At 53.9% G+C, this 20,601-nt stretch overlaps 9 protein-coding genes across 9 annotated transcripts; 4 read left to right on the top strand and 5 right to left on the bottom strand.

The window, feature by feature from the left end:
• Window positions 1–916: 916 nt before the first annotated feature.
• Window positions 917–2,216, top strand: PG985_002067 (Mitochondrial 2-oxodicarboxylate carrier 2; the record flags this gene model as incomplete). Its single annotated transcript, XM_066821836.1, has 6 exons — window positions 917–965; window positions 1,028–1,241; window positions 1,297–1,640; window positions 1,748–1,853; window positions 1,920–1,995; window positions 2,052–2,216. 6 exons carry the CDS (start codon window positions 917–919, stop codon window positions 2,214–2,216), a joined length of 954 nt encoding a protein of 317 aa, XP_066689268.1.
• Window positions 2,217–4,020: 1,804 nt separating this feature from the next.
• PG985_002066 (uncharacterized protein) lies at window positions 4,021–7,605 on the top strand (the record flags this gene model as incomplete). Its single annotated transcript, XM_066821835.1, has 7 exons — window positions 4,021–4,537; window positions 4,592–5,574; window positions 5,629–5,707; window positions 5,769–5,866; window positions 5,921–5,936; window positions 5,994–6,182; window positions 6,242–7,605. The coding sequence occupies 7 exons, from the start codon at window positions 4,021–4,023 to the stop codon at window positions 7,603–7,605; spliced, it is 3,246 nt and encodes a 1,081-aa protein (XP_066689267.1).
• A 608-nt stretch (window positions 7,606–8,213) lies between these two features.
• PG985_002065 (Bud-site selection protein) lies at window positions 8,214–9,892 on the bottom strand (the record flags this gene model as incomplete). The annotated part of the gene is made up of 2 exons (XM_066821834.1): window positions 8,214–9,593; window positions 9,659–9,892. 2 exons carry the CDS (start codon window positions 9,890–9,892, stop codon window positions 8,214–8,216), a joined length of 1,614 nt encoding a protein of 537 aa, XP_066689266.1.
• Window positions 9,893–10,960: 1,068 nt separating this feature from the next.
• On the top strand, window positions 10,961–11,873 carry PG985_002064 (uncharacterized protein; the record flags this gene model as incomplete). Its single annotated transcript, XM_066821833.1, has 2 exons — window positions 10,961–11,057; window positions 11,113–11,873. The coding sequence occupies 2 exons, from the start codon at window positions 10,961–10,963 to the stop codon at window positions 11,871–11,873; spliced, it is 858 nt and encodes a 285-aa protein (XP_066689265.1).
• Window positions 11,874–12,132: 259 nt separating this feature from the next.
• On the bottom strand, window positions 12,133–12,859 carry PG985_002063 (uncharacterized protein; the record flags this gene model as incomplete). Its single annotated transcript, XM_066821832.1, has 2 exons — window positions 12,133–12,139; window positions 12,408–12,859. The coding sequence occupies 2 exons, from the start codon at window positions 12,857–12,859 to the stop codon at window positions 12,133–12,135; spliced, it is 459 nt and encodes a 152-aa protein (XP_066689264.1).
• A 669-nt stretch (window positions 12,860–13,528) lies between these two features.
• PG985_002062 (uncharacterized protein) lies at window positions 13,529–14,493 on the bottom strand (the record flags this gene model as incomplete). The annotated part of the gene is made up of 2 exons (XM_066821831.1): window positions 13,529–14,115; window positions 14,163–14,493. The coding sequence occupies 2 exons, from the start codon at window positions 14,491–14,493 to the stop codon at window positions 13,529–13,531; spliced, it is 918 nt and encodes a 305-aa protein (XP_066689263.1).
• Window positions 14,494–14,732: 239 nt separating this feature from the next.
• PG985_002061 (uncharacterized protein) lies at window positions 14,733–15,803 on the bottom strand (the record flags this gene model as incomplete). Its single annotated transcript, XM_066821830.1, has 3 exons — window positions 14,733–15,027; window positions 15,104–15,465; window positions 15,552–15,803. The coding sequence occupies 3 exons, from the start codon at window positions 15,801–15,803 to the stop codon at window positions 14,733–14,735; spliced, it is 909 nt and encodes a 302-aa protein (XP_066689262.1).
• An 882-nt stretch (window positions 15,804–16,685) lies between these two features.
• On the top strand, window positions 16,686–18,033 carry PG985_002060 (uncharacterized protein; the record flags this gene model as incomplete). The annotated part of the gene is made up of 3 exons (XM_066821829.1): window positions 16,686–17,595; window positions 17,652–17,869; window positions 17,944–18,033. The coding sequence occupies 3 exons, from the start codon at window positions 16,686–16,688 to the stop codon at window positions 18,031–18,033; spliced, it is 1,218 nt and encodes a 405-aa protein (XP_066689261.1).
• A 390-nt stretch (window positions 18,034–18,423) lies between these two features.
• Window positions 18,424–20,169, bottom strand: PG985_002059 (uncharacterized protein; the record flags this gene model as incomplete). The annotated part of the gene is made up of 4 exons (XM_066821828.1): window positions 18,424–18,848; window positions 18,894–19,704; window positions 19,768–19,853; window positions 19,914–20,169. 4 exons carry the CDS (start codon window positions 20,167–20,169, stop codon window positions 18,424–18,426), a joined length of 1,578 nt encoding a protein of 525 aa, XP_066689260.1.
• Window positions 20,170–20,601: the final 432 nt, after the last annotated feature.

The raw sequence follows: 20,601 nt of genomic DNA, 5'->3' as shown, positions 1-20,601 counted from the left end.
GGCTCGGGAACTATCGAATTGCAAAGCTCCGACAGACAAACCCTCGGCTTTTCAGTACTCTCTCAAGTAGATGAAGACAGGAAATGTGCTGCCAAGATATTGAGTATATATCCGTAGGGATTAGAGCTGTGGAGTTTATCCCATGCATGCCCCGCGATGCAGTTCGTTCGGGTCAGTTCGCATCGTTAGACTGGTCAACGTGAAGGCACTAATTGGACAAGCAAAGTGATACAAGTAGCAAGTAGAAGGAATCATTGCATATGGTTGGAAATGCATACTTGCAGTCAGGATCATTCTACGCAATACCTCCTTTGCGCAAAGCCGGTTACATGCATAAGTCTCATTGATAGACACATATCATTTGTTGGGCTTTGCGTCTTTGGCTATGGTGAGAGAGAGCTTGAGTAAGTATGCACAGAGTAGGATCTGTTCATTGAACTGCAGAAACCAAGTCAATCAGGAATATATATAGGCTATAGGAAGTCATGATTGCCCGACTTATATACATGAATGTAACACATTGGCTTCGGGCTTGCGCAGGAACAGGCCGTGTGTTAAGGCTGCATTGGAAGATGCCGACCGGGACAGTGGAAGCTTGATGGATGATACCCTCTGACGTCCATCTATGTATCTGTTGGTGATTGGCGTTGTAAGCCGAGAGTCCGGGGCTTACTTGGTGACAGGCCGTGACCCACCACAGCCGTTATCGCATGCAACTCAGCGGGATTAAGCGCTCGGCTCAATAATTATTTCAAATTCCCTTGTCGCGTGCCTCACTTGCAGACAAAGTCGATTGTTCGCACACCACCAGTTGCTCTGCACTCGACCGACATCTAGTAAACCCTGGGCTCCCGGCTACCTAGTCTGACATCAACTTCAACCACCTGTATTCGGCGACAACTACTACACCAACAAGATGACGTCCCAGGAAAAGCCCCTCCCCTTCGTTTACCAGTTCGCCGCCGGTCAGTCCTTGTGCCAACTCGTACTCTCTGCCTCCTCCTCCTCTTGCTGACTTTTCGCGCAGGCGCAATTGCTGGTGTGTCGGAGATTCTGGTCATGTACCCGACAGATGTTGTCAAGACACGGTCAGTAATACCAATGCTGACGCCTGATGTGCGCTCCCGATCCAAAGCTGACCATTACCCCAAAAACAGACAACAGCTTGCGACCGAGAGCATTGGCATGGTCCAGACCTTCCAGAACATCGTCCGAACCGAAGGCCCCGGCCGCCTCTACCGGTTAGCCGCCCCGATTGGTGCTGGGTTGGTTGGCTGAATGCTAATAGGCGAGCAGTGGTATTCTGGCACCCATTCTGATGGAGGCTCCCAAGCGAGCCACCAAGTTTGCTGCCAACGATTCGTGGGGCAAGGTTTATCGCAATGCGTTCGGTGCCCAGAAGATGACGCAAGGCCTGTCGATCTTGACTGGTGCTACTGCTGGTGCGACTGAAGCCTTTGTGGTGGTGCCTTTCGAGCTTGTTAAGATCCGACTGCAAGACAAGGCCTCCGGCGGCAAATACGCTGGCCCCGGAGATGCTCTGATGAAGATTATCAAGAACGAGGGTCCTCTGGCTCTTTACAATGGCCTGGAGTCCACCCTGTGGCGTCACATTCTCTGGAATGCCGGATACTTTGGCTGTAAGTCTAACGAACGAACATCAAACATGACCTGTCAGGTTACGGGCTCTCTACGTTTGGTGTAATATTGTATGCTGCAACTGAATCGCTAAACTGCATAATTATAGGCATTTTCCAAGTCCGCCAGCTTCTGCCCACGGCCACCTCAAAGAAGTCGCAAATTGGCAATGACATTATTGCTGGCTCTATTGGTGGTACAGTTGGTACTATCATGTAAGTTTCTCTAGCCCGTGCTTGGTTTTTGTTTGTACTTCAAGGTCAGTTCTCACTAGTGATTAGCAACACGCCCATGGACGTGGTCAAGTCCCGTATTCAGAACAGCCCCAAGGTTGCTGGTGTCGTGCCTAAGTACAACGTAAGTAAAGCCCATTATCCTCAAACAAGATCTGTGTCTTACATAATATACTGCAGTGGGCATGGCCTTCCGTGTTCATGGTACTGCGCGAGGAAGGATTCGGTGCTCTCTACCGTGGTTTCGCACCCAAGGTGCTGAGACTCGGACCCGGTGGTGGTATCCTCCTAGTCGTCTACACAGGCGTTATGGATTGGTTTAGATCGATGGGCGTTGGGAAATAGTCGGTCCCTTTTCCTTGATACCCAATAAGATAAATGTCTTTGTCATTGGATTTCAGGTTCACGATCTCCCTTGGCTTCCAAATACAGGACACAATCTGCAGACTTCTCAACCGATACAGTGAAATTGCACTGTCTTCATGAATATATTGACTTCGACCATTAAACACCCATCGACCGAATTGAATCCAATAGACTTTGCCCTCATGGCAGACATTATTTCAGAGGTGCATGGCCATTCAGCTCAGCCTTTGGTGATATCCTTGAACATGCCAATTTAGTTATGCTCTTTCAGATTTGTTGGGGGTGAAAATTGAAGCATAGCCCGTTGGCAATATATTCAAGGGTTTACAGCCAAGCTTGGTGGAGGTGGTGAAAACCTGATCTTTCACTTCACACTGCCTCTTACTGCTCTACGTTTCTGACTACCGGATTCCCTTTATCTTCCACTGGGACTTGCCTATCTGATCGGTCTAAGTTATGCCACAACCGCTACTTCAACATGTCCTCTCCGAGAAGCTCCCAGTAATGGTAGTTCTTTTGCAACTTGGGAGTAATTTCTCGTTCGAGATGGAGCAGCTGCATGGTAGGTGAGCGTCATGCAATTTATATACGCAAATAAATATATTCACACGCCTCTGCTATCACATGCCTTTTCCTGTCCACCTCTCTTCCTCACTTGGGGTATTTATATAATTTCCTACAAAACAAGTCGCCGACCTATGTCCTGATTGTGACCAAACCCAGCAGATAGTTTCCAGTCGACTACATTGGCCCCTTCCTTCTGAGGAGACTTTGAGGCAAGTACTTTTCCCGCGTTGAGGATCCTCAGCCAATACTAACCGATTGTATCACCGAACAATCGGCAATACCTCCTGATGATAATAACTTCACCCTCTCAACCTCACTTCTCCCCCGCACCTTCCATCTTTATGTTCTTGTCTCCATCCTTCAACATTTCCTAACCAACCTTTACACGCAGTGAATGACTTCAAGAGGTCCTCCCCTGTGGCTAGACCTCCTCCAACTTCTCATTTTCAGCACACTGGATTACCTCTTCGACCCTCTTGCAAAGGTTAACCTGTTCATGGGACCAGTATTCACTTACCTGAACTCTTTCTTCTGGAATTCTCATATTGAACGTTAGCAGGATTTCATACATATTGAACGTTAGCAGAACTTCATACATATTTCACCCACTTCATACAAGAGGTAAGTACACCACTCATCACTCCACCACCAAGTTAGCTGCTGTAGCAGTCCCCAATGCTCTTTCCCTACTTTCTCTCATGTCAACCATCACCACCACCTTTACCTCCTGCAACTTACTGAACCCTTCCACCACCTTCACAAGTAGGCACCTCATGCCCGTTTCTCAACTTTCTCCATAATCCACAAGATCGATACTCCAGTCTTTGAGCTCTCACCAGTACGAAGGTGAGATCACGGTAAGTTGCCCAAACCTGTGGATAAGAATTCGTCCACAAGGTCATCATCCTCATCCCTCCGACTTCCACTGCCACTTCCCGATGAGGTAAACTCATAACGGTCAACCAACAAAGGAAGTCGCATCATTTTCTCCCATCCATCATCACAAACCTTCGCATCGACTTGCCTTTCATATATCAAACTTGTCTTCTTCTCCAACACCAGACAAGTAACAGGTCACAGCAGCCTTCTCTTGGACCTTCCTCTCGTTCTTGAAAAGAGTTTTCCTCTCTGATCCAATTTACCAGAATCCGAGATCCCACCCGCCCAGCTTCTTACTTAGTCACTTGCATTCACTGTTCCACAAGATTCAGACACGATGATGGATCTCAACAGTTCTACGAGCGGAAGCTCGGATGGCAGTGTCAGCGGTGAGACCAACTACGCGAACTACAGCAAATATTTCCTCAACGGTGGCGATAGCAACGGGTCGACCGCTCCAGAGGAAACTGGAAGTAGTGGCAGAGACAACGGCGAAGGTCCCAGCAGACGTCCCGCAGCTGCTGGCGGTTCGCCAGATGACGACGGTAGCGACTCAGATGAGACAGATGACGGCAACAATGAGGATGGTGATAACGGCGAGACCCATTACGCGAACCGCAGTAAATATTCCCCCAACGGTGGCGATGACGATGATTCGCCCATCCCAGAAGACCCCGGCGGCAAGGTCAGAGACAACGGCGAAGGCCCCAGCAGACGACCCGTAGCCGCGGGCGGCTCACCAGGCGATCCAGACGGCTCAGACGACGGCAGCGGTAGTGTTGATGATGGTGACGATGGCGACGATGAAAATAACGACTCGGGCTACGGCACTGAACGCAATGAATGTTCTGACGGTAAGTACGGTACGGCAACTCAAGTTTCGACGTAGCTAATATATGGCTTCTCAGATGAAGACACGGTCCGCGATCTCTCCGTTATGCCAGATGTCATCGACGGTGACAGCGATGACAGCGATGATGACGGCGATGACGATGATGGAGACGATATGACCCTGTGGTCCCACCAGAGACTCATAGTCGAGTACAAGCGAAAGCGGGATGAGATTCGAGCCCTCCGGATCAGATACAAGAGACGTATCCAAGAATTGACAGCAACCATAGACACCCTCAAAGAGAGTTTAAATGAGAAGGACGCGTCGATTAATGGTCTCCATGGTCGTGTCAGAGGTCTCCAAGGCGAGATTCAAACACTGCAGGACCGCCTGCGTGGAATCCGACCTGCCCCTGTCCCGTGGACCCAGCTGCTGTGGAACGAGCCCTATTACTCTGTGGTCTACAAGGCTGCTTGCCAGCAGCTCAACATGTCACAGGTTGTCACCAACGTCCATCCCCAGCTCCGCCTATCGATTCGAAGACTGGAAGATTGGCAAATGAGAGCCGCTTATGGCCTGGACGGTGGTGACGGTGGCAATGGCAATGGAAACGGAGGTGGAAACGGAAACAGGGCCGGCAGCATGCCCCCTGGTGGTGAGGGAGATGACGATCATGGTGGCAGCGACAACGAGTCCGACTCAAGCGACAACGAATCCGACTTGTTTGTCCGGCAAGACTCCTCACTGCCACCCGCTGGCGAGGATGAGAGGCCACGCCGACCTTTCAACTTCAACAAACTCCCTCGCGACGTCCAAGAGCGTATCTTCCGCTATCTTTTCGTCAAGAAGGAACTTGTCCACTGCCTTTCTCGCCTGGACCCTGGCAATAAACCCCTGCTTGCCAAACCAGTGCAAGGCTTTTTCTGGGGCGGCGAAGATCGACAGTGCTGTGTCACGCTGGTTCACCGACCCAACAGCGTTCTTCGACTGCTGTTGGTCTGCAAGAGATGGCTGTACCTTGGCGTCCACGCTTTCTATGGACTCAACACCTTTGCATTCGTAAGTTCTTGCGGTTTGAGGGATGCGAATTTGAGCAAGCTAACATGAACCTAGTCATCTCTGGGCGAGCTGGGCCGATTCATGAAAGGCATCGGCTCTCGGATGGAACGAATTGTGAACTTGGAACTGTTCTGTAAGACGAGCTGAACCTGAAGCGGAATTTTGCATTGGACTTTGCTGACATCCTCGAACAGGGCACGGGGCCATCATGCCTCGTCAAGTGTCTATGGTGAACCAACGAACACTGCCTCTCCAGTTCTTCTGCGATACTCGGCGTTTGAAGACGCTGGTGGTAAGTAAACTCCATGCCATGCTTTTGTAAAATTTCATCGCTAACCCACGTCAGATTCATCTCCAGGAGCGTAAGTTTAAGGAATAAACTTAGCCACTTGGGAGTACTACTGACAAATAATACGCAGTTGATGAACGACGAACTCGTAGAAAATACGAGATCCGAAAAGGAGAAGAGGAAGGGGACGAGAACAGAGTCGTCCCTTATGCTGGATCCAGGCTCGATCTGGGTAATCCCTTCAAAGTGCTCATGGAAAGCACGCGGATTCAGCCTAACCACCGGCAATATCGCAGCATCCGGACCATGCATGGCCTTGGTAAGTGGGATCCAGCTCAGGAGTTTCAGAAGAGGGAAGACTGACCTTCCCATGCACAGATTTCGTCTACCAGCTACGAGGCATGAACTACGTGAGAATCCGAGAGGCCCAAGGCAACACCGCCCGCCAGAAGATCCGCGATTGGAGTGTCATTGATGACATCAACTCTGTCGTCACCCTGCCCAAGGAACCAAACTACGAATTCGCATCCGAGTTGGACAACCTCTCACCTATCCGAGGACTGGCCAACTTCCTGCCGACCGAGGACGACAAGCAGATTGTTCGAAGATGGTACGCCGACGACGAGCCCATGGGAAGCGTCATCGGCGAGGACGACGACGGCGACACCATCAGCATCGTAAGCAGCGAGGCACGCTCTACCTCGTCCCTCTCCGATGACGAATCTGACGACGACGACGGATCCGATGACGACGACTCCAATACTCCATCTGCCAATGGTGGAAGCGACAATGACAGCGGTGTGGACGTGGATATGGATGATGTCGACAACGACAGTGGTGATGATTCCCCCTCCGATAACGGCACTGTCGACGATCTCAACGAGGACCTCGACCAGATGAGCATCAACGACGATTCCGACAGCATCGATGAAGACGTTGAGGACAACGACAATATGTCGACCACTACTGATAGCAGTGGCGACTCGGACGACAGCTCCCGACCCCACGACACCGGAACTACCGGCATCACTTCTGACTATTCCACGTCTGCCAATGTCGCAGGCGCGGGCGGGAGCCAAGGCTCTCGCCGTCGAGCCGACACCGTGTCGTCCTCGGCAGCTGATGCGGGTGGCGATGCAGGTGATATGGGTATTGCCAATGCCGACGACGACAAAGAATCCGATGGCGACGATGACGAAAACAAGAACAACGGGAACGACAGAGGTGCTAGTGAGTCGTCGGGATTGTTTGTCCCTCAGCGCGGCGAGTCTTCGATTCCCTTCGGCTCGAACCGAGAATCCACCTACTTCAAGACGGAGAGCGAGGAGGAAAAGAAGCGAATCATCGACCTCACCAGCGACGACAACGCCGGTCCCAGCCGAGCCGCGGGACACGCGAGCGACGAATCGACCAAGATCAAGGAAGAGAGCAGCAGCGGGGGCCGAGGCCCCTCACGACCCCGGGGCAGAGGATCTCGTGTCGCCGGCGCGAACGTGAACACGCCCATGGAGATCGACGACGACGACGACGAAAACGTAGATTCCCGGAGCACCACCGAAAGCTGGAAGGGCAAACAATCCCCTGTCCCCTCGGTTCCCGAATATCTCAAGCGCCAAAGCACGACCCCGAGCGAGGGTCAGCGCAGCCCGAAGCGCCGCCGAGCCAACACACCATCCGAGTCTGGACGAGCTTCCAATATTGGAAGCACGCCGGATACCCCGATTCCCCTGGACGAGGACTAAGCTTCCCCCATTAACTACATTACCCATACTGCTCACTTGTGACGCCTTCTATCACTTATCTGCATTATTTCTGTACCACCATATCAGCCTCCACCATCGGCGGGCACACAAATCTCTCGATATGGAAACAATTGCGCATTGTTTTGCGGAGCCGGTTTTGCGAGAAATTGGCGAGGAACCAGTCTCTTCCTCTGGAGAGAGACGGATTTCACCCATCGCTACTCCTCAACTTGGAGTAGTTTACTGGATCCTCTGCTGCATCATCATCATCATAGCGAGATACCCTGCGTTTCTACTTCACGAACGAACGAATGATACCCATTGCGATTTAATCTTGCGAGCACATTTCTCACCACGACATACCGAATCTGAAAATCGGATAGTCCCTACCTCTCAAAATCTGAGACGGCGGTCGCCCATGGAAAGGGGTGGTTTTACTTTGCGATGAATTTCGAGGATCTTTAGCGGAGGACAGGAACATATGGGCCTATCAGTATTTGCGTCTTCTTTTCACGGAACCAGATTCTTACTTCAGATAGCCTTGATAATCACATCTTCGTTTTCCTATGATTTGAACTGGTCTCGTTGATTGCTAAAAAACATGGTATCTAGTCGAACGTAATCTTCTTGCCCTCGAACTTGGCACTCTGCATCTTCTCCTTCTGGGCCTTGGCCATTTCCCAAGTAGCGTGCAGCGGACCGGTGTCGTCTCGCTTCGGCTTCACCGGTTTCGGCGGTGGCTTGGGAGCAGCCGCGGCAGCCGGCTCGAAACTCCTCGAGGGGCCAGCCGAGCCACCAAAGCTGCGGTGCGGGAGCTTGGACTGGGCAGAGTCCCTGGAATTGCGGTGGGGAGGGCCCGACTCGTTGAAGTGACGTTGCCTGTCGGGATGGACACCCTCGGGCGCTGGTCCGGACGGCTTATCTCGTTTGTCGAACGCGGATTTGATGCCTTGCTTCCAAGGCGCGCCGTGCTCGTTGCCGACAGCGCCCCTCTTGGCATCCCAGCCGTCGTCTCTCGAGTCCTTGGGCTTGTTGAGATGCCTGGCTTCCTGCTTGAACTTCTTCTCCCAGATGGCTTGACGGGCACGCTGGCCTCGTCGGTTGTTGCGCGTAGGGGCAACGTCTAAATCCGAAGCCTCGCTTTCGCTGCCGGAGACGTAGCCGCCCATCAATGAAGGCAAAAAGGCAGACTCGCCGTTTTTGGAGACGCTAGCCTTTGATGCGCGCGCTTTCTTTGGTGGTGGCGATACCGCTTCGCTGCTGTCTGAGCCGTCACTTTCCTCCCCCTCCTCTTCTTCCTCCGACTTCTCCTCTTCTTCATCTGCGCTCAAGTCTACGGGAAGATCGTCCTCGTCTGCATCGGATTCTCCCCCAGAGAAATAGTCGGAAGGACCTCGAACTTCGGCCTGTGAACCTTTCTTAATGGTAGCAGCACGGCTGTCTTGTAACTCGTCCTCGTCATTCAGGTCATCTCCTTCGGAGTCGCTAGAGCCGCCTAGCAGGGCCTCGTACCGCGAAAGAGCCTTCTCTTCCTCCTCTTCGTCGTCGGAAGCGTGTCCCTCATCACCAGAAACGCCGCCCCACTCGTCCTCGCTTTCCTCGTCATCGGAGTTGGCCGGTTTCTTCTGCGACTTCGATTTCGAGCTGTCGGCGGCCGTCTTAGCCTTGCGCGCCGGCTTTTCTTCCCGGTCGTCGGCCTGTTCTTCTGGCTCCTCTCTCGCAGCCTTGCCCTTGCCGCCCTTGCCCGGCAGGTCAACCCGCAGGGCTAAGCAGGTGGCCTTGACGGCCTCGTCCAGCACGCTCTTGACTTGCTTCCGGTTGCAGAGTCCGCTGGTGACGTTGTGTAGGGCGCTGCGTTCCTCCTCGGTAATGTTGGGCTTCGGTACGGGCTTGATGGTCTCGGGCAGGTTGGGCGACTCGGCGATGCCTTTGACTTTGAGTAATTGGGAGCACAGGATCGCATGGGCGGCTTGGTGAAGGTCAAGGCTCTGTGGTTTGGATCTCTGTTAGCAAAATGAATCGCGGGAGCGTGTATGCTGAAAGGACTGCGCACCTTCAAGACGGCCACCTCCCTCTCCAGTCGCGCGACCTTTTCCGGGTCGGGTGCGTGACCTTTCTTGGCCTGGCGTTGCCGCTCGGCCTTGCCCGGGTTGGTTTCTTCTTGTACTCTCTTGGCCATGCGCTGCCGCTCGAAGCCTTTGGAAGTCTTCAGCGCGCGGAAAAGCTTGACTTCGAGCGCCTGGAGCTGCTCGTCCAGCTTCGGCTCGTATCTCTTGCGTTTGACCATGTTGCGTATGTGTATTGGCACCTATGGCGTTTGGAGGGGTGGAAGTTCAGGCTGGTTCTCGATCTCGAAGATCAACATTTCAAAAAATTTGGTCTTAGCTCTGGGCAACCCTGGAGACTCGTTGCCAAGCCCTGGCAACTTTAAAGTGGACCGATTGAGCTACCAGCAAGGCCTAGAAGCTTATCACAACTACCTGTACCACGTAGTTCTGCACGTAGGATGGCAGGTGCTTGCAGTGTCTTGCATCACTGCGCATTGGAGTAACTTCCTCTCGAACTTATCCCATCTCTGGTCAACTCCAGCCTGGATGTTCACACCACTCGAGTTTCTATATCCGACCAGGAACCAAGGCGAAAGAGTCAGCAACCACTTACCTATTTCCTTGACGGCGATAGCGCTGCTTTTCGTATAGTACTTTACGAAGGTGATTGGCAGGCCAGTTTATCCAGTTGCGTATTGTATTTAGCGGAACAAACATCATGCTGTTAGTACCAATTGATCCCTGGTATGTCCAGTATAGCATGATCTGGTGGGAGCGGCGATTTCGCTATCAAGGATACAAACATCGTTCGTCAGTCAACTCCACTGAGGGGTACAAGCATCGCAGCGGGGCCAAGACTTCTCTAGCTTTCTCGACACAGAGACGGATACATGTGCCTCACGCTTCGGACCGCGAGCCGGGTCCAACTTCCAACCCTCAGTGAGAAGCATCCGGTCCGACGGGTATGGATGAGATGATATCTGGACATGAGTTGCATACAGGCCTATGGAGACCCGCTACCGGCTCGCGGTCTAGTCTCTCTGTCAGGTAACCCTGCACGCCGAGGAAGCTTCATGTTGACAAGTATCGGATGCCCTGGACTATGACACCATATATGCCTTACGCTAAGTCATTCAAGATACTCCATCCAGATTCAAGTGGAACCTCGCTATTTCTAAGCAAGCATCTGTAGCATCCCTTAAATAGTGGCCGTCGTACCCAGGAAACTTGCTGTTGGCTCTCAATTGCATCTGAACCATAAAGTATAATCTCGAATCTCGAGTAGTCCTGATATCACTTCTGAAACAATGTCTTCTTCTCAAGCAACAACCAGTCCATCAGTGGCTGCTGGCGACATCTTCAATGTCAATGGCATGGTTGCGGTGGTGACGGGCGGCGGCACAGGTACGTAAATGGTGCAGAGGTCGGCCTTGACTGCATAGACTCACAATATCACCAGGTATCGGTCTGATGATGTCCAGAGCCCTGGTCGAGAACGGAGCCGCCAAGGTGTACATCATGGGAAGACGCACAGAAGTCCTTGAGGAGGCAGCCAAGACGTTGGGCAAGCCCTCCGTCGTCGTGCCCCTCGCGTGCGACGTGACGTCCAAGGAGAGCCTCAAGGCCGCCGCGGACCAGGTCGCCAAGGAGTCCGGCTTCGTCAACCTGCTGGTGTGCAATTCGGGCGTGGGCGGGCCCTCCACCAAGCGCGCCAGCCCGGACATGACGGCCGCCGAGTTCGCGGCGGAGAACTTCGACGTGCCGATGGAGGACTTCACGCAGACCTTCGCGGTCAACACGTCGGCGGTGTGGTACACGACGATGGCGTTCCTGCCCCTGCTGGACGCGGGCAACCGGCGGGGCAACGTGTGGCAGCAGTCGCAGGTGGTGGCGACGAGCAGCATCGCGGGCTTCAACAAGGTCAACACGGGCGGGTTCGCGTACGGGCAGTCCAAGGCGGCGTGCACGCACCTGATGCGGCAGCTGTCGGTCAGCCTGCCGACGTTCGGCGTGCGCGCCAACGTCATCTGCCCGGGCCTCTACCCGAGCGAGATGTCGGCGCCCATCATTGCGCGCCAGGGCGGCGGCTTCCCCAAGGAGGCCATCCCGCTCGAGCGCGCCGGCGACGAGCAGGACATGGCCGGTGCTATCCTCTACCTGGCCTCGCGGGCCGGCGCCTACTGCAATGGGGCCATTATCGTGTCGGACGGGGGCGGTTGACTACGTTCCCTTCGACATACTAAACCCCGCCGACACGACACCCAATCCGCATCCACCAAACCTCTGGATTCACCAGTCATATTGAAACAGGAGATAGGCCTGACTGTTGACACGGCCCACAATGAATAGATGCATGAAGACTGAAAGAAAACAGATATGAAATGCAAACATCTAGTAGCGCAGCTACCTTATGAAAATGAATAATTAGCCCAACTTTTCAGCCTGGAAACAATCTGTGTAAACCCTCCCTATGCCATATCTACTCTCTGTATCATACTTATAGTTCCATCAGCATTCTGATGAAGTTCGATCCGATATTTTGTCATATAATGAGAATATGATTCTCTCGTTCTCGCATCTGCGTTGATATAGATCTCTTTCATCATTTCGGTCATGTTGTCATACTTCTTCTCAAGGTGGTCATACCTCTGCTCCAGGTGGACATCGCACATACACCTGGCAGTAGAAAAGTCAGCGTCTTTGACTCGGAAAACAAACAAACCAAAGGAAGGGGCAAAAAGGAAAGTGACTTACATGTGCACATCGCCATCGCTGTCCGGCGGAGGCACGGGACAGAACCCCTCGACCCGTCCCCCCTGCGCCGGTCGTGCCGTCGCCCCGAGCAGGGAAGGGGTATATCCCGCAAGGGGCTGTCGGGGCAGGTGGGCCTGTCCTGGCTCGTAGAGGGCGCCTAGCTGGTCCAGCTGTTGCAGCTCTTCCGCGATTTCCCAGCGTTGGACGTTCTCCCGCGTTCGAGGGGGATGTGCGAAGTTGCAATTGGCGCCCCGATTGCAGCTGCCCTTCTTCCAGAACCTGCACTCCTTCTGGGGCTTGCCGGTAGGGCGGTAGCTGTCGGTCTGCTGGGGGCCGAAGGGGTTGGGTCCGTTCTCCTTGGGTCCAAAGGGGTAGGGGGCGGGTTGCGCCTTGGGCCAGTTGCTGGGGGCGTGGTGATTGAAGCTGCCACCGTTACGGCGATTTCGGGTCATGGTGGAAAGGTTGGTGGTTATTGGTATCCTGTGCACGGCGCTAGGGTAATGATTTGGAAAGCTGGGATGGCGTAATAGAAAGTGAGTCTGAAAAGTGCAAGCAAGATAAAAATACGACGTCTGTGAAGTAAAGGGCTCCAGGCCGGGTTCTAAATGCTGCACTGCGCTGAAATGGGATACTGATATAGAAGGCAGGAGGACACAACAGTTGAGCAGGGGTGCAGGGTCGGTACTTGTACCAACGCTCAAGACAATACTTCTTTACGATCTCTTTGAGTGCGGTCTGGAACTATACCAATTGTTGTCGGGCAAGAAAGGCCTTTGCGTCCAGGTGTCTTTGTTTCCTTTCAGCCGGCAGGGGCCGTCCAGTTGATCCATGTTGCCAGAGCAAAAGGGCTAGTTGATATCCAGGACAAAGAAAAGGGGCTTTCACGGGACGCAGCATCAACAGCATCAGATAGGGCAAGCCGCCAAGAAAGTACATGTAGAGATAGATTAGTTATTGTGTCATGTCTATTGAATTGATTCCCTTACCTTGCTACGATCCTACGAGAGAGAGAGAGAGAGAGAGAGAGGACGAAACGTTGCACAGCCGACCCAAGCAACCCCCAGCTCTCCCATCTGGCATACTACATCACCTACCTCGCTTTACTTACCGTGTAAGTAGGATTACTGAAGGACGGTATAGTCACAGAGCATGGCGACTTCGAAGTCGCCCTCGACGCGCATATCCTCGGCCTGCTCAAAGTCAACGAGGTAAAGCCGCGACCTGTCTTTCTTGATCAGAACGTTCTCGTCGTGAAGATCACCATGAGTCATGCGAGCCTCATTGTGCAGCTTCTCGATCGCGGCCCGGACCATCGGCTTGAGGGCCGCGCGCTCCTCTTTCGTTTTTACCTGCCAGAGGATATCGACGTCCTCGATGTATTCCTGCAAGAACCCGACGACGCCTCGTTGGAGATCCGTCACGACGCCCAGGAACGCGGGCACGATATCTGGTGCTCCGGCGGCGGCTTGTTGGTGCATGCGGATCTCTTTCTGCAGCTTGTCCGCTTCGTCGCGGGCGCGGTGTCGGTCGAGGAAGTTACTGGAGATGCCCGCGGGAAACTCGGTCACCTTCATCAAGGCTTTCGTCAAAACGCCAGCAATCGTGACCTCAACAGTCCAGATCCGTTCAAAGATTCTTCCTCCATTGCCATTTGTAATGCGGCCCGTCTTCCGTATGCGGGTATAGTCGAAATATGGGTCGTCCCAAACTGGGATCTGCCCCCCCAAAAAGTCAAAAGGCTCTTTCTTTATCCACACAGTTCGTCTCCCCGGGGACTGTCCGAGAGAGTGAGCCCCATATAGTTGGACTTCATAAAGTACTTGCCTGGGAACGGGGGTAACGTCAGCACTGGGTTTTGAGCCGTAATAGAAGCTGCAGCCCTCTCCTGCCATCCAAAAGGCAAGGCTCCATCATCGACCTCCACATAAACAATCTGGACGCCCTCGACAAGTACCTTGACCCATCGCGAGAGGTCCAATGGTCCCATCGCAACGATGGTCGTCGTGAGGTCTCTTACCTTGAGCTTTAGGTCAGCCATGGCGTTGATGGTTTCTTCGGATTTGAGGGATTCGTCCGAGAAATGCATCATGCCCATCGCTTCATATAAATACATCGAGTGAGTAGAGAAACAAAGGACCCTCCCCATAACAAGCTCTTTGTGATATTAGGGTATCGTGTCACTTTGTCTAAGGTAGGCGTAACTATGCACTTGTTTACCCGAGATAGTAAACGGTCATAGATGGCAGTTAAACCAATGCCACTGATTTGGCCTTTCAAGACCAAGTGTCCATTACTCCAGAGTCGTTAATCCATAGTCTACCACTGTTAATTTCCATCCAAAGTAACACTTGCATGCTTTGCTTCCGTGTGTCGTGATCTATGCCCAAATTCGTGGTATATGCCATCTTGACTGGGGCTACTTCGGCTGAGGTAGGACCAAGGCTTGTGTACATACTTCAAGAGAGGCCGAAGGGCCGCCGCCGATGTGGCAAGGATCGCGAGTCCCAGCTCGATATCAGCCCACAGCAGAAGATCGTAATGAAGGTCATCAGCTTCGGCTGCTTTGGCGTGAATAAGCCTGATGATAACAACGAGCTTGACGATGGTAGCAGAACTCGCACTTCAGCCAATGTTCCGCGTCAGTATCTATTGACCTTATGCCAGGGAGAGACCGGTCAACAGAAACACGGACTTACAAGGCGCCCAAGCCAAGTAGCAACAGCACCGACGCCTTCATCTTGAAGCTCATCTGGACGTCCCAGAGCATGTAGATTGGTAAAAAGGCGTAGAAATAGTCAATGATGATATTCGTGCTAGTGCGAAAGTAGCCCACGTTGGAACACGTCGCTGACCCAGCATAGTTGCTGGAGCCCTTGGTCGCACAGAACCAGGACGAGTACAGCGTCATGACGACGGTCCAGACGGCGACGACGACCATGGACCCCAGGAGCACCCACCGCACGCGCTTCGTCATGGGGATGCGGAGCAGGACCAGCGCGACGGCGAACTTGACCAGGCCGGACGAGATGTAGACCGTCAGTTGATTTGCATAGTAGAACTGTTCAGGCACATTTCGTTTTTTTTTTTTTGTTATTACTTCGTCAACTGACCCGATGGACCCAGGGCGACATGTGCACAACCTACCTGTTCAGCTCTGTCTTTGTCGTAGTACGGCCGCTTATCATCGGCCGCAAACCCGTAGGCCATGGAAGTGAAGCCCATGGCGCATGCAATGACGAAGCCGCTGTACGTCAAACAAAGGACGAGGTCGTCGAGCCCCAACGCATTGCGACCCAACATCCGGGTGCGCACGTAGACACGGGCTGCCAAGGCCGCGCCGTCGACGATCAAGAATGTCGACATGGCGCCAATGAGTTTGCCACGATATCCAGGCATAGTTGCTGTTGTGGGCGTAGATATAGCCTAGCTGCTGATCTACATGATCGGCCTCGCTGGAGGTTCCCGATGCGGATATATATGAGCGCCTTCGTCCAAGATCCTGCGCCTGTGCTTGAATGATATGTCGCCGATTGATTAAATGGGTTAGTTGTATATGTAGATTGATGTTGACAAACACGAACTTGCTTGCGCCAACATGAGTGTGAGCCTCCATCCTCTCTCCCTGATGTCAGATACGCAGGGCGTCATCATGTCTGTGATGTGGTGTGTTGCACTGGAGGACCGCCCCCTCTTCAGGTCCGACTGTACCTCTTTCTCCAAAAGATACGATTTAATCCGAAGGGTGGACCGACGCACAAACGCTCAAAATTCATCTATAAAGCTTGTGTTATGTTCTGACAGTTTCCATCCACGAGTAGGTGCCTTACGGGTGGTCTATTCTCCCACTTCATCAAGCCTTGCATTCGTTGAAAACGCATTGGATGTAAGGGGATTTGACAAAAGTCATTTGACTTTGCGTGCTGCTATGAGTCGAGTTGAGTATTGATCCCCAAATATGGAATTACGTACACGAAGCTCTCATCATCTTGTTTGCCTTTGTTTGCGTTGGGTCAAGATGACAGGGTTATGCCAGCGCGGATCTCCAACGGATTAGTGACGGGTGTCATTGGTAATTTCCAGCGCTCGGAGGGGCCGGGGTTGCTGCCGCTGACTTGGCAGCCAACAAACTGTCCGATTGAGGAGATAGCATGTACTTTCCCGAGCCGTTGCAATCGCCCTGTCAAACGACGAAAATGAAAGGAAAATGAAACCAAGACAGCCCAGTAAATGAGCCCTTCTTTTCTGTTTAATCACTTTCGTTTCGTTTTGACATTCGCGATGAAGCTCAACACCTGCGCCTTTGCCGCCTTCTTGGCCTCCCTCCACGCAGGCATCTCTGTCGCTGCCGACACCAGATACTCAACATGGATGGCCCGGAGCATCATGGACAGAGGACAGGGCATAATGACCGGTAAAGGAGGGCCGTCGGAACCATTGCAGGCGGGCTTCACCCAGAAGGCGTTCACTGCCATCCTCGAGAAGTACCCAACCGACCCGCTCGCGACTCAACTCCGGGACTACGTCTACCAAAGCGCCGCGTCCGTGGCCCCGTTCATGCTCAATGCCACGCACGACGCCCTGGCCTACCCGCTGGACCGTCTCTCCAACGGCAACGCCCTCCTGTCCTTGTCGGAAGCGACGAAGACGGACGAGACCGCCACGTTCTACTCGGCCGCCGCGGCCCTGCGCCAAAGCATCGACCTCAACCGTCGCAACGCCGAGGGGGGCTTCTGGTACTTCACGTATCCCAACTGGAGCTACCTGGACGGCATGTACTCCTTGGCGCCCTTTTACGCCCTCTACACTGCCGGCGGCAGCAACGACCCGGAGGCGCGCAAAGCCCTAGAGGAGATACGGTTCCAGATCGACCTTCTCTATCAGCATACCCACATTACATCATCTGGCCTTTTGGTACATGGCTACGACGACTCAAAGACGGCTGTCTGGGCTGACCGCACCACTGGAGCCAGCCCGTACGTTTGGGGTCGCAGCCTAGGCTGGCTCATCATGGCGCTGGTGGACACAGTAGAATTGCTGCCCAAGTCAGCGTGCAACTTGAGGGATGATCTATTGAAAAAGTATAATGACCTCGCCCGCGCCGTGATCAGGGCCGTGGACCCAGACACGGGGGCCTGGTGGCAGGTGATGAACGAGCCGGGACGAACAAAGAACTACATTGAGTCGAGCGGTAAGCAAATGAGGACTAAGAAGAGTGGCCAAGTCTTGGTCTGCTGGCTGACAAAGAGACTGTCGCAGGCAGCGCCATGTTTTCGGCCGCCCTGCTCAAGGGGGCGCGACTGGGGTATTTGATGGATGACAGGTTGGCGGCCGAGGCAACCGCAGTGGCTGTACGTGGATATGTGTACCTAACCGACACCTTTGTCACCCAAAATGAGAACGGCCTGCTGGATTATAACGGAACAGTCTCGGTCTGCAGTCTGAACTCCACTGCTTCATACGATGTAAGTCGCCGGTAGCATCGATAGTTGCTCACCCTCCCCTACCTATCTTGGCGAGGTCTAACCTGGGAGTACAGTACTACGTCGGCCAGCCCCTACTTTTCAATAGTGTCCTTGGAACTGCTGCTTACATTCTTGCCTCGTTGGAGGTGGAGAGGCGTGCCTAGCGGGCATCATCTCGACAATAATGACCGTTGCGGTACGATGCCGTTTGGGTGGTGCTCCTTAATGGGGGAATGGGACATGATGGTGGCGCTCAAGCGGCATGCTGTGTCCAACCGATTGCATTCGATATGTTGCGATATACGGCACAAAGAAATTAGACAAAAGATCAAGATACTGGTATTATCTAATGCTAATCAGTTGACGTTGGGAGAAACAGCTGGGTATAATCATTGCGAATGAGGAAGTAGAATAAGAGGTTTGTTTTGGGTTGAAGCACGTTACAGCGCGCTACAGCATTATCGGATTGATTCCCACAGGCCATTTCCACTATAACTATAGGGCTAAGCCAACTACTTAATTGGGGAGACAATGCGGGGCCATCCCCTTCCCCTCTAGGCGCCCTCTCGCCTGGTAACGTAAACCGGCCAGCTATGAGGCACCGCCGTGAACCAAGCCGACCACCTCCACTCCGCACCCGGCACGACCTGCCGAACCTCGTAGTCGCGCACAAGGGTCGCCGCGATCTTGGACAGCTGCATGCGCGCGATGTGCTGGCCGGGGCACGCCGCGTAGCCCACCCCCCACGGGATGAAGAACTTCTTCTCCCGCGAGGCCATGTCGCTCGCGAACCAGCGCTCGGGCTTGAACTCGCGGGCGTCGGCGCCCCAGATCTCCTTGGACGTGTGGATGATCGAGGGGCTGACGTTGAGCGTGACCCCTTCTGGGAAGAAGTGGTCGCCGATGGTCACGCCGCCTTTGGGGGCTACTCGCGGCAGGCCCACTGGGGTGTCACGAGGGGTCAGCATTTCAAGTTGGCCTACACAGATAAGCAGCGAGATGGAGGGAACAGAAAAAAGCTTACTTGTTATTGGTGCAAACACGCGGAGCCCCTCCTTGATCGCCGCCTGCAAGTACGGAAGCCGCGTCGCGTCCTCATACGAGACGACATCGTCCCGGCACCTCCCCTGCCCCCGCGCCTCCGCAATCTCGTCGGCGATGCGCCGCCAGCCCGTCGGGTGGCGGAGGAGGTGGTACACGAAGCTCTGCAGGCCGGCGGAGACGGTATCGGACCCGGCCCCGACGTTGGCGGTGGCGAAGCTCTGGAGGCAGCGGAGGTCGAACAGCCGCGAACCGTCCTGCTCGGCCTTGTCGAGCCCCCGGAACCAGTGGGCCGCCAGGTCGGCGCGCGCGTCCGGGTTGCGGCGGCGCTCCGCCAGGGCCGCCATGGTGGTGTCGAAGAGGTGGCCCATGGGCAGGACGCCGAGCTTGGTCACCAACGGGTTGGCGAAGAGGCCGTGCAGCCACTGCAGGTAGCCCACAAACGCGATGTAGGCCTCCATGGCCAGGTTCATGGCGATGGAGCGGTTGACGTCCGCGCCCTTGTCCAGGAAGCCGAAGGGCTTGGAGAAGACGACCTCGCCCGTGATGTCGAAGGCGACAAAGGTGAAGAACTCGTCCAGGTTCATGGGCCGCCGCTCGTCGGCGAACTTGTCCATCCACCCGAAGAGCTTGCGCATGCTGGCGTCCATGGCCGGCTCCGACTTCAGGACGTTGTGCAGCAGGTAGCCTCCCGACAGGTACTTGGAGCATTCGTTCTTGTCCTTGGGGTCCAGCAGGGAGAAGGGGGTGTAGAACCGGTAGTCCGGAAAGGCCACGATGGCGTACCACTGGCCCTGGTAAAAAGGCGGTGTCAGTAAGTATCGTCATGGCAGTCCCTCGTACGGAAAGCTACCTACTTTGGGAAGCGTAGTTAGAAGCAAAGCTTTGACTGCACCGGGATGGCTAACGCTGACTTCATTATGGGCCATCCGCACGAAGTGACCTGGCGATTCGGTTTCATAAGCCTCTCTATACATATTAAGAATCCGAGCAGAAGACTCACCATGATAATCGTGTTGCTCGATGAGCCTGAGGTTCTGCTTCCCGCTCCAGATTTGCCGTAGGTGCCATAGCCGCGAGAACGATGCAAGAAAGGGACCGGGTATGTGACTGATGGGCGACAGGTACCGCCGTCTCACAGATACCAAAAAGAGGGCGGTCACGAGGAACAGCCCGAGATGTACTAGTACGGAACCCCATGACAAGTTCTGCCCATACTGCGTCATCTCGTCGAGCGTTATACTCCCTGTGGACGCCATGCCTGCCTGCGCCGAGCCGCCACGATCACTGCAGATAGAAGGCGCGCGGGGATGACCAAATCCGACGTGAAGCGAGTATGCGCACAGTTGCACGGCAAACGGTCAGATATGCTTTGAGGGAAAGCAAGGGTTTAAAACCTGTCAGCATTGGTTTCCTATCCGAAGGGTTCTCCATCCAGAGAAATTTGTTGCGGCACAGCCGCAGATCATACCTACCCCTCACGAATGTCTCTAGAACCAATACAGGCATCTCAGCTCAGAGTCTTCGGCGCAAGTGACTGGTGGCACATATCAAACCGCGTGAACGGGAATAAATGTTAAGGCGTCAGCCAATAACCGTCGACTACAGAAGTTGCAGTTGTAAGTTACAGGGATCTTGACCGTGATAAGTCAGCGTGGGGGCTGCTTTCGGCCCATCATGTCGGTTCATAT

This window comes from Apiospora marii, assembly GCF_038362585.1.
Source record: "Apiospora marii strain CBS 49790 chromosome Unknown utg000002l_segment0_segment0, whole genome shotgun sequence".
Classification (NCBI taxonomy): Eukaryota; Fungi; Ascomycota; class Sordariomycetes; order Amphisphaeriales; family Apiosporaceae; genus Apiospora; species Apiospora marii.
The sequence above is the reverse complement of the archived record's forward strand: the minus strand, read 5'-3'. Positions and strand labels throughout refer to the sequence as shown.